The following is a 15,202-nucleotide window of genomic DNA, read 5'->3' on the forward strand; positions in this document are numbered from 1 at the left end:
TCAGGGTTTGGAGGAACAAAATCTGTCTTACCATGTGAGGTCAGCCTGCCCTGGTCAGAGAAGATTCTAGCAAATAGTTTCCAGAATGATATTGAGTGTGGGTACTGTGGCGGTTTGAAAGAAAATGCCCCCCAAAGGAAGTGACACCATTAGGAGATGTGGCCATATTAGAGTAGGTGTGGTTTTGTTGGAGGACATGGGTTACTGTGGAGGCAGGCTTTGAGGTCTCATATATGCTCAAGCCACACCCAGGGAGACAGACCACTTCCTGTTGCCTCCAAGCCAAGATGTAGGATACTTGGCTCCTTCTCCAGCACCATGTCTGCCTGCACACCACACACACCACCATGGCACACCATGATGATAATGGACTAAACCCCGGAAAATGTAAGCCACACCAATTAAATGTTTTCTTTATAAGAATTGATGTAGTCATGGCCATGGAAAACCTAAGACAGATACATTTGTATAGATGCACATCACAGGAAAAACGGATGAGTGCATACAGCCAGAACCAGGCTGTCTTGAAAATGGAGTGAGGGTTCAAGAGCCTGATGGTTACTTACCCTCACCCTCACACTACAGTGTGTGAGAGTGAAATGTCCTTTGATGCTGAGCACTGGATGCTCCTCAGACACCAAGTTGGTCATACCATGCATGACCAGATGGTCGCTCTATTTTGAGCTAATGGGCTGAGTGAGGCTGGGAGGTAGGAGTTTTTGCTTTAATAATTAAAACATTTTAAAAAGTAGAGTTGGAGGTAAGGAATTATAGGAGGTAAATAGGTTACTATGAAGTGTCTGCATGGTGAGAGGCAATACCAGCTCTTCCAGCAGATCAAGTGATGAATGAAATATGCAAACCCTTGTGCAGTTGAGAAGGGAGGTTAGCATTTCTTGTTTTTAACAAAATCTAAATGTTTCTAACTAAATCTCAATAGTTCGATTTTACCAATAAAAATTCAGGAGTCAGATGCTGGGGTGAAAACCTGCTAGCTCAGCAAGTCTGAGAAGGCAGCCAGCTGGCCTTCTTCTTCCACGGTCATCCCAGAAGGAGACTTTTCTCCTGTCCCATGTGAAACAAAAACTCCAGCTGGATGTCCCTCTCCACTGCTTCCTGTGCGTCTCTCTGTCCATCTTACTGACTCCCTCTTACTCTCTTTCTGTTGTTGTTTTTTTCTTCCTGTCATCTGATTGCTTGCTCTGCCACCAGACTTTATTTAATCCTGTTTGCAATAAACAAGCAGAAAGCTCTTGTATTAAGGGAGTGTGCTAGGGCTGAGCCACACCACAACTAGAAACGGGTTTTTCCAGCAATCTAGGATCAAATCTTGGAAAAAGAACCAGGTGTAGCTGATGGGGATGTACGCTTGGCCAGGGGTAGAGCTCGGTGCCAGAGAGCACACACCGCATTTATGCCGGAAGACACAGAGTCCCTATTTTGGCAGGAGCACAGACTAATAAAGAGGAGTAGTTTCCTTCTTATTTTTAAACAGGTAAACTCTGGGTTTTATTTTTATTTCATTAATTTTCAGAGACTTTTCTATTTTGGAAGATTGTGAGTGACATCAGGGCCTGTGGTCTTGGGGTCTGTGCTCTTTGCTGGAAGGGGTGTGTGGGCAGTTTGCACTAGGTTTCCAGGGCCATTCAAGGTTCTCATGAAACTGTCTGAAGAAGGCTGTGCTATTTAACCATCTCCTGAAGGCCAGAGTGCCAGTCTCAAGCTCTGCAGCTCAGCTCTCTGCAGGCTTGTGTGGGCAGCTTGCTGCTGTCTCAGGTCAGCTGATACACAGCATGTTGGTGGCTAGGTTCTGGCTCAACTCTGTGTTGGTCTGCACGGCACCAATTCCCCACTGACTAGCACTGTTGGCCAGAAAGATGAATGCTAAGTCATTCTGACCTTCAGAAAACCTGACATCTGATGGAGGAGAAAACAGAGTTCCTTTGATGTTAGCTCTGGAGATTCTGGGAGAAGGCTGACTTCCAGCCATTACCTGGAGCTCCCAAGCTGGAGAGTGACATTTCCCATGTCTGCCAAGCTTACCCCACACCCTGGGGCAGAAGGCTCCCAGAAGAAGATTCTAGCCATTGTCCCAAGATTGGTTCATGGTTGAGCCAGGATACAAACCCAACTGTGATTACAAGCCCTTGCTCCCAAAATGCTGTTTTTGGAGTCCACTGCTTTTGTCTACATCTACCCAGGAGTAGTCTTTGTAAACCATGGTTTGTGACTAACCTAGGCCACCGGGGTACAAGTGAGCCACTGTGTTCGGGATCTTGTCATTGGAATACTAGCAGTCAAGCAGGCCTTCAGAGTCAAAGCACTCAGTTGACTAGCTGGAGCTCCAGGCCAGTTTCTGTGGCCCACTGTTCCTTGGCAGGAAGCTCCTAGTGCAGTGGGAGTGTCCTGGCCAACCGGCAGAGCTGTCTTTTCAACTCTTTCGAAGAGTTGGAAGTCACAGTGGAAAGTGTAATGACTGGAACATTCTGTGACTGCACTCCTGCTTTCCACAGTCGATGCTTCTTTCTTGAAGTTCCTTTGTCCCTGGGTCCAACCTTCCATCTCCCAAGCCTTCGCTGGCACCAGGTGACACTGTATCCTGCTGTCTTGGTTTGTTTTCTATCGCTGCGATAAACACCATGACCAGAAGAGGAAGGGATTTGTTTCATCTTGCAGGTTATTCCCCATCTTTGAGGGAGCTCTGATGGGGCAAGAATTTGAAGCAGACACTTTGGAGGAAGGCTGCTTACTGGCTTGCTCGCTGACTCTTTCCCACACAGTGCAGGCTCACCTGTTTAGGGAGGGCAACACTCTCAGTGGGCTAGGCCTTCCTACATCACTTAGCAATCAAGACAGTCCCTCATAGACATGGCCACTGGGCAATCCAATTGAAGCAATTGTCCATTTGAGGTTGGCTCTTCCCAAGTGACTCTAGGTTTGTGTCAGGTTGACAGTAGAAAATATGGTGTGCTTCTATGTTGACTCAAATGTCAGGTTAGTAGGTGTAGTCTTTGTTCTATGAGCAGTTTTTGATGTAACAGAGATGCTTCAGAAATGATTGCTCATGCTATAAGAGTCTCTGTGTGTGGTGTGTGTATATGTGGTGTATGGTGTGTATGTGTGCATTTGTGGTGTGTGTATGGTATGTGTATATGTGGTGTATATATGTGTGTGGTTGTGTGTGTATTGTGCGGTATGTGTGTGGTATGTATATGTGTGTGTATGTGTGTGGTGTGTGTGTGGTGTGTGTGTGGTGTGTGTGTGGTGTGTGTGTGGTGTGTGTGTGCAGTGTGTGTGTGGTGTGTGTATGTGTGTGGTGTGTATATGTGTATGGTGTGTATGTGTGTGGTGTATATATGCATGTGGTGTGTGTGTAGTGTGTGTGATGTATGTGTGTATATGTGTGGGGGTATATGTATATATAAGTGTGTGTGATGAGTGTATGTATGGTATGTGGTGTGGGTGGAGTAGGCGTGTATGTGTGTGTGATGCATGTGTGTGGTCTGTGTGTCTTGGTTCTTTTGTGATAGGGTTTTGCTCTGGTGTGTGTGTGTGTGTGTGGTATGTGGTGTGTATGTATGTGGGGGTGTGTATGTATGTGTGTAGTTATGTTTGTATATGGTATGTGGTCCCTGTGTGTGTGTGTGTGTGTGGTGTTAGTTTATTTTCCTATAGCTTTTAGCTCTCTGGTTCAGAATGACCAGTTATATAACAGGAAGTCACTGTGTAGCCAGGGTGACGTTAAACTCATTATCTTCTTGCCTCATCCACCAAAGAACAGGAATACAGGCCTGAGTCACCAGAGCCAGCTTAAGGAGTTAATTGAGGAAGAAAAAGAATGGGAAATAAAAGAAAAAAGAAAAAAGAAAAAAAAGACAACCTTGGAATTCAGCTTGTCTCTGGGCTTAGTACTTCCTTTTGTAGAAAGTGGCCCTGGGTGGCGTTTAACTCCCCTCGCCTCACTTTCCCTGTGGTGAACGGGTGTGATAACACCTCCCACGGTTTTGGTTTTAGGACTACTTATTGGCCTAACAGAGGCAAAGTGACTAACAACAGTCTGGTATTTGGAAGACATTTGATTAAAGAAAGATGACAGATATATCAGAGAGTGCGTCAGTTCCTGTCTGTGGGATGTTTATTTATTGTAACAGAAGTTTCTCTGGTTGTCTAATTTGTGTATGTGTGTGCCCGCTCATCTTAAGATGTCTTTTTGCCATTAGATTGGAAAACAAGGCTTGTGAGTCATGACCCACTTTACATCTGGAAGAGGGCCGTGGCTGGTTTAGATGGATGCAGGAGCAGACACTCTGTAGTAAACAAATCAATATTCTCATGACACAAGCGCGGTGTGTGCTGTCCGGAGATGCAATCCATCAGTCTGCTGAGCTTGCTCTTGGGGTTGCAGTCACCCAGTGTGACTCACTGCTTACGGCCACAAGCAAGCCTTTGAACAGTGTGGTTGTGAGAAGTTCTGAGGGCATAGTTTCACACCTGGTTTAATTGTTCCTTTTCCCATTGAGAGGAATGAGGCTATGTCATTATATTGGACTCTGGCCAGAGCTGTCCAAGCTTTCTGAGTTAGACTGGTTGGTTGAAGACATTCCAGGACCCTCCAGAGACCAAATTAGACAGATTTAATTATAGACAGTAAAGCAATGATCTTGTTGCTGAGGATTTGGTTTTTTTTATGCCTGTGACTGTAAAAGGCAAACCACACAGTCGGACAAATGAGACAACAGCCCCTGCTTATTTAGCTCCTATACCAAGATTTGTGCCAGGCGTTGAGATATTCCTTATTTCTCTCAAGAAATCCTAGTAAGGCAGACGTTCTGATTTTATCATCTTGGGAACTAGGGGCCAAACGCATCAAGGATGTGTCCCTGTGGCCTTGGTTGAGGATCCAAGATTGCCTGACTGTCTGACTCAATAGACTGCAGGATCATGCTCCCTTTTCACATTGCCACCATGGACAGGGCATGCCACTTCCATGCCTGCCAAGCATAGAATAGACCTTCACCACTAAGCCAAGTTTCAGCAGGTCAGCAATGCTGTCTAGGTTCTGGGTGGGGTGACACTGTAGCCCTGGCAGGACTTGGTAATATTTCTGTCTTTTCCTGGTTACCTACCCTCTCTTGTCTTGGGAAGGCCTCCATGGATGGTAATGAGTTTGTTTCTGATGACTCCACCATCCTGTGCCTCAAACAGAACTCCAAAGCATCTCTTATCCACAGGTAGATGTAGGTGAGCCATGTTCTGAGCCAGAGTCCTCATCAGAGCCCTGGCAGATGCATCAAGCTAAGGGCCTCTGTTTACAGCAGTGATTCTCAACCTTCCTAGTGCTTTAATATAGTTCCTCATGTTGTGGTGATCCCAACCATAAAATTATTTTCATTGCTACTTCATAACTTGTACTATTATGAATCATCATGTAAATATCTGATACTCAGGGTATCAGATTTGTGACCCCCGTGAAAGGGTTGTTTGACTCCCCAAAGGGGTCATGACCCTCAGGTTGATAAGCATTGTCTTAGAGCCCAGGGCAATACTTTGCACCTGATGTCAAGTCTCTGGAAAGCAGCTTCAAGTTGGCCTTGGCCTCCATCTCTTCTTCTTCCCTCCCTTTATCTTACCATTTCCCCTCCTTCCTTCCCTTTCCTTCCCTTCCCTTGCCCTGTCCTATCTGGCAAAGGCTGTTTCTATCCCTCTGACCCCTTACAGTCTTTCTGCCTCTTCTTCTCCAATGGTCCCCGAGCCTCGTGAGTAGGAGTATGATATTGCTGTCCCATTTAGAGCTGAACACTTTAAAAATCTCTTCCTCTGTGCACATTGACTAGTTGTAGCACTTGTGTCAATCACTCTACTGAAGAAACCTTTCTGATGAGGGTGGAGAGATGTACTCCTCTATGGGTATGATAACAAGAACTTAGGGAGCAGTTTAATACGATTTCTAGTTAACAGAAGACTAGGGCCTATGTCTTAGGGCCTATGACCTAGACAGCCATGTGCCATATGAAGTTGACAGTACCGAGTATGAATTACGTCTTAATGACCACACTGTAAATCCAGTCAGAAAGTGGTTGGTTGTTCCTGTAACATTCATACCACTGTTGCCCCAACAGGCGTATCTCGCTGGGCCAGTAGTTAAGGTAGCTCTCAGGGTTAATGGCTAGCTGTTTTCTTAACACATCACTTTGTCTTTGGTATTTGGGATGCACAGGTGTTTGTTCACTTTTCTTTCTTCCAGTGCCTGAAACAGTATGTTGAGCTCTTAATCAAAGAAGGCCTAGAAACTGCGATTAGCTGCCCGGATGCTGCATGCCCCAAACAGGGCCACCTTCAGGAGAATGAGGCACGTTGGGTGGGGTGAGGGAACACGTGTTTTTGTTGCCTGTGCATGGGGGGCTTTGGCTGGTTTAGCAGGATCCTGTGATGCTCTGCTTGGCCTCATGTTGTATGGCATTCTAGCCCTCTGCGTATCAATCCTTATGCCTGTTTTTCTCTTCCTTTCTTTGCAGATTGAGTGTATGGTTGCAGCTGAAATTATGCAAAGATACAAAAAGCTACAATTTGAAAGAGGTAAGTGGCCTCTGCCGTGTTAGCCAGCTCTAAATCTGACAACAGAAGGTGGATAACATCGATGGAGCTTTCTTTGGGGAGACATGAGTGTACATCATTTTCTGGGATACAACAAGGATGGAAAGCGTCCGTGTAAACTGTACCTGAAATAATGCTGGCAAAGAACCCCCTGAGCCTCTCATAGCCTGGCAGCCTGGGCTTGTGACCTATTTGGCAGCAGAAGGGACTCAGGAGACACTATTTATATACAAAGATTGGGGCTTCTTGCTGGTTTATGAAGATCTTTACTTCAGCCATGTTTGGATCTAATGGTTTTGCAAACTCTTAGACTCTCCCTGCATTTAAAAGACCCAACAGTGTGCAAGGGAGTCTGAAAGTGTGGTACTCCTGCAGGTTCCACTGCCGAATTGAATCTAGATTCATCCTACTGTCTCACTACCCCTTGAAGGCTTAGGTGGCGGTGCTCATGAGTAACTGAGCCGTGGGCCTCAGTGAGTACACCTGTGGCAGCTGGGTGGCTTGTGTGCTTTCTTTTCTTTCTTTCTTTTTTTTTTTGGTTTTTCGAGACAGGGTTTCTCTGTGGCTTTGGAGGCTGTCCTGGAACTCGCTTGGTAGTCCAGGCTGGTCTCAAACTCACAGAGATCCGCTTACCTCTGCCTCCCGAGTGCTGGGATTAAAGGCGTGCGCCACCAACGCCCAGCTGGCTTGTGTGCTTTCTAACTCTAATGGGGATCTAGTTACATCTCCAGCTCTGAGAGCCAACTTCTCCCCTCCTGTTGGGCCCTTCACAGACCTTTCCCTACGATATCGAGTCCTGGTGAAGACACAGAGATAGGTGTGTGAAATGTATCCAGAGGGGTTTAACTTGTTTGGTGATCACGTTGCTAGGCACTGAGGCATGCAGGATGCTGGGAGCAAGGCCTTCATCTTACAATCATAAAATGACGTTTGAAGGAACCTACAGGCCCCATCAGCTCTGCTCTCAGAGACCTGCAGAGAGTAGATGGGAGATGGTACAGTGCTCCCACTACAGAGCATCTAGAGGGCACCCATGAGTGCTCCCACCCTGCAGTGACACCATGAGCCTGGATCTGAGGTCTGCTGCTGAGCCAGATCCCAAGGTGACGTGCTTCCGTGGAAACACGAAATGCAGGGCAGGATGCAGCAGTGACAAAGGGGTGTGGATGCTCAAAAGTTTGAGGTTTTAAAAGAAAGCAGGAGAAATGCTAGAGATACTCTCTAGTTTACTCAAAATTACAATGCATGCACACATGTGTATATACATGTGTGTGTATATACCTGTGTATGTATATGTGTGGATAAATTCAAAACTCAGTTGGGGCTGGAGAGCTATCTCAGCAGTTGAGATATGGTTCTTGCACAGGACTTTGCTTTGGTTCCTAGCACACAGGTGGTGGCTCACCACCATCTGTAACTCCAGCTCCAGGGGCTCTGATGACCTTTTCTGGCCTCTGTGAGCATAACATGCGTGTGGTTCACATATATCTATGCAGGGCACACACATTAAAATTACGTATATACACATAAAGTTAGATTAAATTAATATTTTACAAGATGAATAAGGATTTTTAACAGCTTCAAATTTTGTTTTCCAGAGTCTGTTTCTTTTGAGGGCAGACATCATTCACATTGGGGCAGCTTACCTTAAACTTAATGCCATGCAGCATTAAAGACAGAACAGGGAGTTATAGAGTCGATTCATTTGGATCTGAGAACCTCAGACTTGTTTAAACCCATTTTCATGGGATCTTAACGGAGACTGGGCATTGTTTGTATCACAGGAGCATGAACTTTGTTTGACATCAAATTTAATTCAAATGTGAAGCTGGGTAGGTTTTTCAACCAAATAATTTTAAGCTTTCTTTTTCCTCTGGCTTCGTCTAAAAGATTCTGGATCCATCATAAATGAATCACCTTAACTTAGGTTAGAAAAACACGGAAAACCGTCACTAGAAAAAATCTTAGCAACTTAATGCTGAGTGATGTTTTCAAACGATTTGAAGTGCTGGCCAGATGGAATGTTAGAAGTCAGACAGCTGTGTATTCTAGCCAGCACCTTGAATGAACCTAGACATGTGATCAGAAATCTTCATTCCTTCAAAGTTTAGCTCATGGAGGATGCCTTGGGAGGGAACTCATTCAGATGATTTTCTAACATTTTTAGTTACAGAGAAAGGCCTACAGTGAGTTTAAGCTTCAAACATCTCTTTATTTAGCCCTGGTGTGTCTCGACTGACCCAGCAGCCTGGATTTTCATTTTAGATTCTTGATCTCTCCCCCCTGAAGTCTTGTCCATCTGGAGGTCAGGGACAATTCTTGGGTTACTCCTTTTGCTTTCTAGTACCTTCTGTCCCGTTGGGCTCACTCTAGCACCTGGGTAAGGAAAGGGTCTAGAGAAAGGTTCATGGAACACACTCTTGGGTGTGCCTGCCCTGCAGCTTCTGAGCGTGTGCCATGGAAAGCTACATGTGTCTCTTTCCAGTCTGTCTAGAAGTGCACTGTATCCCAACGTCGTCCTTTTGTTTATTAAAAGAAAAGAAAATCTCAGAGTGATTAATAACACGGCCGGGCACATTTCCAACCCTAACAATAACCAGAGTCCTCAGTTTTCAGTGTCTTCCCAACAGGGTGTAACCCACCACCTCAGATGAGGACCGGGTTACTAAGTGAATCAGCCAACACAGCAGGGAGCACATGAGGGTGTGCTGGGTGCTGGTCCCTCAGAATACTTGTGAAAAGTGGTTGGACGTTTTTTTCTAATAGATCTCTTGGGTCTCTGCTTCACCTATGATCCCTAAGAGACTCATGCTAACCCCAGTCTCCTGAAGAGTAGTTCTGCGGGACTAGTATGTCTTTGGCAGAGTGGAGTTATATCCGGATTCTCTTGCTCCCCGAGAAAGCAGAGCTTGCTTCATGTTAACATATCTCATGTACATACATGTGTGTGTATAATATTATAGATATGATACACTATATAGGATGCGGTATAGCATAGACGATGAGTAATTAATAGACGCTGGTGACAGGGAAGCCGGGAGACACATTTATACATTGTAAGAGAAGCGTGTGAACGCTGTCTGCCCTGAGCTTTGTTACTGACTGATTCCTGTTTGTATGCACAGCTGGAAGACTTGAGCGGCGGGAAGAACAATGAGTGTATTAATAGATTTCCGCTAGGGGTTGGGGCTGCGCTGTCAGCCTCACAGCGCAAGGAGGATGCTGTGGTCTGCTCAGAGGCAGATCACTTCCCTTTTGCCTGTAGGGAATCTCTCCGTGTGGTAATAGGTAAGGCCAGATTATGGCCCTGGGTAAACCAGTCATAGACTTGGAGTTGTTACCATGGAAACCTTCCTTAGGTCTCCTTTCCGTGTCACAGCTGAATGGGCCTTCCGTGATAAAGGTGTAGGGTGGCTCTCTCACTGTTATCAGAAGTGTGTAAAGAGAAGCCCGTCCTATACCCCACTGATGTCTAGGGCTTCCAGAGCAAAGGAGTGTCACCAGGCAAGACATAGGGGTACCCAGGGTCTGAGACAGGAAGCTTTATTCCTAACAAGGCTCAACTAGAACATGACATTAAACAGAAAGTCAGAGGCCTGGGTCCGTGTCACACATTCAGCATGTTGAGTCCCCGTGTCCCCCTCTCCCCAGAACTTCATTCAGTAGCTATGCAGATAGTGTGTATCATACTGGCCTGAGGCCAGACTGGCTCCCCCATCACATGCACAGAGACCAGGTTGGTGAATCTGAGGTTGTGTGTTGACAGGGGAAGAGCTGCTAGCAGAGAGAATCCTGAGGGTTTGGGGGCTATGGGAGCTCCCTGAGGATTTCCTCCCAGCATGCACCTGAGGGCTGGGAGGTTTTAGGGAGCTCTCAGAATCCCAGGGATGAAAGTCAACTCTTCTCCATGTGTTCCAATTCTGTCTCCACACATATCCACACGTTCTGTGGACGGGGACCTTCTTCAGACAGCGCACATTGACACCCAGGTTGGACAGTAGCTGCTCTTCATTCTCAGAGTCAGGGGCATCTCAGAGGTTTCACAGTACTGTAATGGAGTCCAGTCAGTGTGCGAAGCAGGTTCTCAAACCTGGAGTCCCCCTGTTGTCACATGCACCATCTCTGGCCGTTGCTTTCATGTCAACAAGATATATACTTCTATGTTTTTGATGAACTTACCTTAATAAATAAGGCAAGGAGTTACACTAGATTAAAGGTCAGCTGCCATGCCTAGTAGACCAACCCATCTCCTACCTCCAGCTACTATAATTTAGGTTTCCTCAGAACCTTCATTTATGGATGGTAGTCGGCTCTTAACCCCAGTAGCAAAACCAAGTAGATGTTACAGAAACCCCCAAGTCACATGGTCCCTATCGATGTAAATAATCCCTACCCTGCCCTTTACAAAGGTTGGCCATCTTCTACTACAGAGGGTAAGGTCATTATTGAGATTATACTTGACAGGGTTGCTCCTTCGGCACCGCCCAGAGTGCCCTGTGTTCTTGAGGGACAAGGAACCCATGGAAAGGCACACACAAGCCGTATGAGGTCACATACTCTGCAGCTTCAGACCTTGGAACTGAGGGTTTATTTGACTCACAGTTGGAAGTTCTGTAAGCCCACCCCAGTGGGGAAGTCATGGTGGCAGGAATGGGAGGCAACTGGTCACACTGTATCTGCAGTCAAGAAGCAGGAAGGAATGAATGCCTGTTCTTAGCTTCATTGCTCCTTCTTATTCAGCACAGGACCCCAGTGCAAGGGAATGATGCTCCCTACAGTTAGAATGAGTCCTCCCACATCAATTGTCCTAATTTAGAAGCTGCCTCAGAGATGTGCGCAGAGGCTTATGTGTGAGGTGATCAGTCAACACTCATCATCACAACCCTCCCCGCTCTCAGTCGGCCGGGTGTTCCAATGAGTAGAGTTCCCGTCCTTGAAGCAGGTGAGCCACAGCCACGTCTGGCTACCTGGGGTCGGGCCAGGATGTTTGCAAACACCCTTTTCCTTGCACTTTAGCAAGCTACTTTTGCACATTTGCCCATCAAAATTCAGTGCTTCCCAGAACAGTGGGTCATCCACTGGCCTGCCGTGGTCCCTGTCAGAATGTTAGCCTCCTGGTGGTGTCTTCTACCACACCTGGTGTAAGTTTAAAGTCCACTAGAGAGGAGAGAAAGCTGGATGCCTGACTGACTCACTCTGGAGGGCAGCCATGAATGCAGGGCTTGGATCGGGTTGTAAAGGATGGAATGCCACATATCCTGGTTTTAAACTCAACTTCCTGACCAGTCCCATTAAGAAAGGCTTTGCAGTAGCTTGGGCTTAATCTGCAGGGAACACAAGCTGTTAGTTTTACCCAGGTTTAGACTTGGCAAGAGGATGTGTCTTGGTCATGTGAATCACCCTACTAGAAGACTAATTGTGAACAAAATACAACACCTAGTTCTGGAAATGCCATAGCAAAAGCCGTGGTTCTGTATGCCACCGCAGACAGGAAGAAAGGCAGTAAGACTAAGGCAACATCTTCCTTTCCTCCTCCTGCCTTTTTACCTTCCAACAAAGATTTGCAAGTGTCTGTGTGTGAACCTGGCACTGGCTGTCACGGGAATTCAGGAACTGTGTTCTGGTTGTGGTGGGAACATGGGGGAGGGTGGGCAGGTCAGACAAGGATCTGGTGATGTTGGCACCCAGAGAGACTGGGCTGGGTGAGGACTTCTCCAGAATGAAAAGGAACTGATGGCGGGCGCTGGAGCCCTCAGCATGCCAGGTACGAGGGTGAAAAGCTGGGAGAGGCTTGGGTGGAGCTGGATGAACATGGGGTTCAGGATCAGTTTTTCTGGAGTGTATCTGGCTGGGTCACCTGGATGGCTTCCATTCTGACTGCCTTAGTCGGTGCCCCCAGAGGGTCTTCTCCACGCTCACCCTCCCCAGCTTCCGCCATGTCCTGAATCTGATTTTTATCTTCTGTCTCTTTGTGCTAGAGGTGCTTTTTGACCCTTGCCGGACATGGTGCCCAGCATCCACCTGCCAAGCCGTGTGCCAACTCCAGGACGTAGGGATGCAGACCCCCCAGCTGGTGCAATGCAAAGCCTGCGACATGGAATTCTGCTCCGCGTGCAAAGCCCGCTGGCACCCTGACCAAGGCTGCCCCGAGACCATGCCAATCACCTTCCTTCCTGGGGAGACCAGGTACGGCTATGCAGGAGCTGTGCTAGACTGAATGGGCTGGGGGGCTGAGAGCCATGGGCTGGGGGCTGTGACTGGCAGAAGAGGTAGGCTTCGTTCCGGAAAGTGCCACCTGAGAGCATGTGACTATTAAGTCACTGGCCTCAGGCCTCAGTACACGGTCCACCTCCTGAGTCTCTTTCACACCTGTGGTTTACTTGTGAGAATATTTGCCAGCTACAGTGCAAGTGTCTGGTAATGTAAAGATGTGTAAGAACCCCTCCCTACTCCCTACGTGGGATGAGAGATGCACTGTGGGCTACATGCCCGGATTAAGTCCTTTGGTACCTGCAATTTTTCCTCTGTTGGAGGTGATCTGAAATGGGAGTGTGGGGGTAAGAACAATGGTCATAGTGAGTGCTGGTGACAAGCAAGATCACTGATACGGGTACCTGAAGCTAAGAGCTCCGCATCTCTCTAAAACTGGGTCTATTAGAATCTGGCAAAACACTAACTGCTGAATTTCTTCCCTCTTGCTCCTTCCAGTCAGACAGCCCAGCTGTTTGCCTAGGTGGACTTTGTAAATCAATGCCGTGAAATCTTAAAATTCAACAGAGTGAACCATAAGAAATTGGTTATAGCAGGGGCATCCCTCCCCAACAAAATGTGTACTGTCATGTAGTTCAGCTAGGCAAAGTGGCCGTGCTGATGCTGAAGAGATTAGCATGACTGCCCGATGGTCCCTGATTTCCTTTGTCTGTCACCACCCTTCCCTCCCCACCCTCCCCCCCAGCTGCCCCGCTGGTCTCTGGTTAGCTTTGTTTCCCCATCTTCAGGAAGACACCCCAGCCATGTTCCAGCCACAGATCCTCTGTTGCTCTCCCAGCACAGCACTGTCATCTGTCATCTTTCACTTTGTACACTGTCCCCAGGCCCACAGGTCCCTCTCCCACCATGTCCCCTGTCCAGAGCCTCCTTGCTGCCCTTTGCACAGGGCTATCATCCCTTCTGTCAGCTCTGTCACCAGGGCGGGCTTGGTGACGGCATCCTTTGCTTTCCTGCTGCAGCGTGGATGCATGAACCACCATCCAGGACTTGCTATGTTGTAGGTCCCTGTTCCCATGGCTGATGCTTCTGCTGACAGAGGCAACGCATGCTTGCTGTTTGACCCGGCGTGCATCGGGCATTTGATCCTAGCCGCCAGACACTAGCCATATGATACTAGGTCACTGGTTTTAGATGCCAGGTTATAGAAGCTTCCAGACCCTGGGAAGAAACGTCCTTGCTACATAGCTTGATTAAAAGTAATTGGCAGGGCTGGAGAGATGGCTCAGAGGTTAAAAGAACTGACTGCTCTTCCAGAGGTCCTGAGTTCAATTCCCAGCATCCACATGGTGGCTCACAACCATCTGTAATGAGATCTGGTGCCCTCTTCTGACATGCATGCAGAACATTGTATACATAATAAATAAAAAAAAGTAATTGGCATAAGTTGACTTCCAGCGAGGGGAGAGCTAGAAGCAGGTGAGGCATCTACTCAGGGAAGCAGTCCAGTTGTTTGTCCCTAAGAGTAATCCCTAGTGAGTGAGTGAGTGACTCCTCCCTCTTAGCCAGAGTAATAGGAATGGAGGACACTTTCTAGTGGAATAAAGGAGGCTCCTAGCCCAAGCATTTTCCTTACCACAAAACTTCCTCAGGGGCTGGAGATGAGCCCAGTCGGTAGACTGCTTGCCTAGCAAGCAGGAAGCCCCATGTCCAGTAACCACCCCTGCTTACACCAGACATTGTGGCACATGCTGCAGTCCTGGCATTCAGGTGGGCGTTGACACTGAGTATCTTCCTGGATTACTCTCCAGTGTATATTTTGAGGCAGGGTCTCTCAGTTGAACCCAGAGCTCATCAACCAGTTAGACTAGCAAGCCAGCTTGCTTCGGGGATACACAGTCCTTACCTGTCTCTAGTGCTGAGATTGTAGAAAGATTCCACACCAACCCATCTTTTACAGGGGTTCTTGGGATCCAAACTCCAGTCCTGGTGCTTGCATGGCAAATACCCTTCCCACTGAGTCATCCTCCTGGCCTTTCCCAGAATTTCTTAACCTATCACCTTCTATCAGTGGATAGAACAGAACCTAATTCACTCAGGAGCATGTGCCTCATGATACTTAGGAAACTGGAGGACACGATCATAGGGAGTGTGTTCCCTGCTAATCATCAGATGGGCTGTGCTGAGGTGTCGTTTAATCCTTGTACACATTCTGGCCCCATTTAACCCCTGTACATACTGTAGCCCTTCGGAAAAATCCACTGCCAAGATGCCTGCTAATTGCAGCATGGCTTGACTTCAGCAATTGTGCATTCAGACGGGTTGCACTCTGCAAACACTGCTTGACTCCAAGGGGAGCCATCTCTTTCCAGTTCATACTGGATTGATGCTGCGGGTTCTA

The 15,202-nt window shown here is 47.3% G+C and overlaps 1 protein-coding gene across 3 annotated transcripts in view; it reads left to right on the forward strand.

Annotated features, from left to right (window-relative positions):
* The window catches only part of Rnf144a (ring finger protein 144A), a 104,149-nt gene that overhangs the window by 75,388 nt on the left and 13,559 nt on the right, over positions 1-15,202 (forward strand). For all 3 annotated transcript variants that reach the window (XM_040730785.1, XM_040730784.1, XM_040730783.1), the window contains exons 4-6: positions 6,245-6,349; positions 6,516-6,576; positions 12,573-12,780. In XM_040730785.1, coding sequence (XP_040586719.1) covers positions 6,245-6,349; positions 6,516-6,576; positions 12,573-12,780 — 374 coding nt within the window. The remainder of the gene's footprint in view (positions 1-6,244; positions 6,350-6,515; positions 6,577-12,572; positions 12,781-15,202) is intronic.

Source organism: Mesocricetus auratus, unplaced genomic scaffold (assembly GCF_017639785.1).
Source record: "Mesocricetus auratus isolate SY011 unplaced genomic scaffold, BCM_Maur_2.0 Super-Scaffold_100024, whole genome shotgun sequence".
Lineage (NCBI taxonomy): Eukaryota > Metazoa > Chordata > Mammalia > Rodentia > Cricetidae > Mesocricetus > Mesocricetus auratus.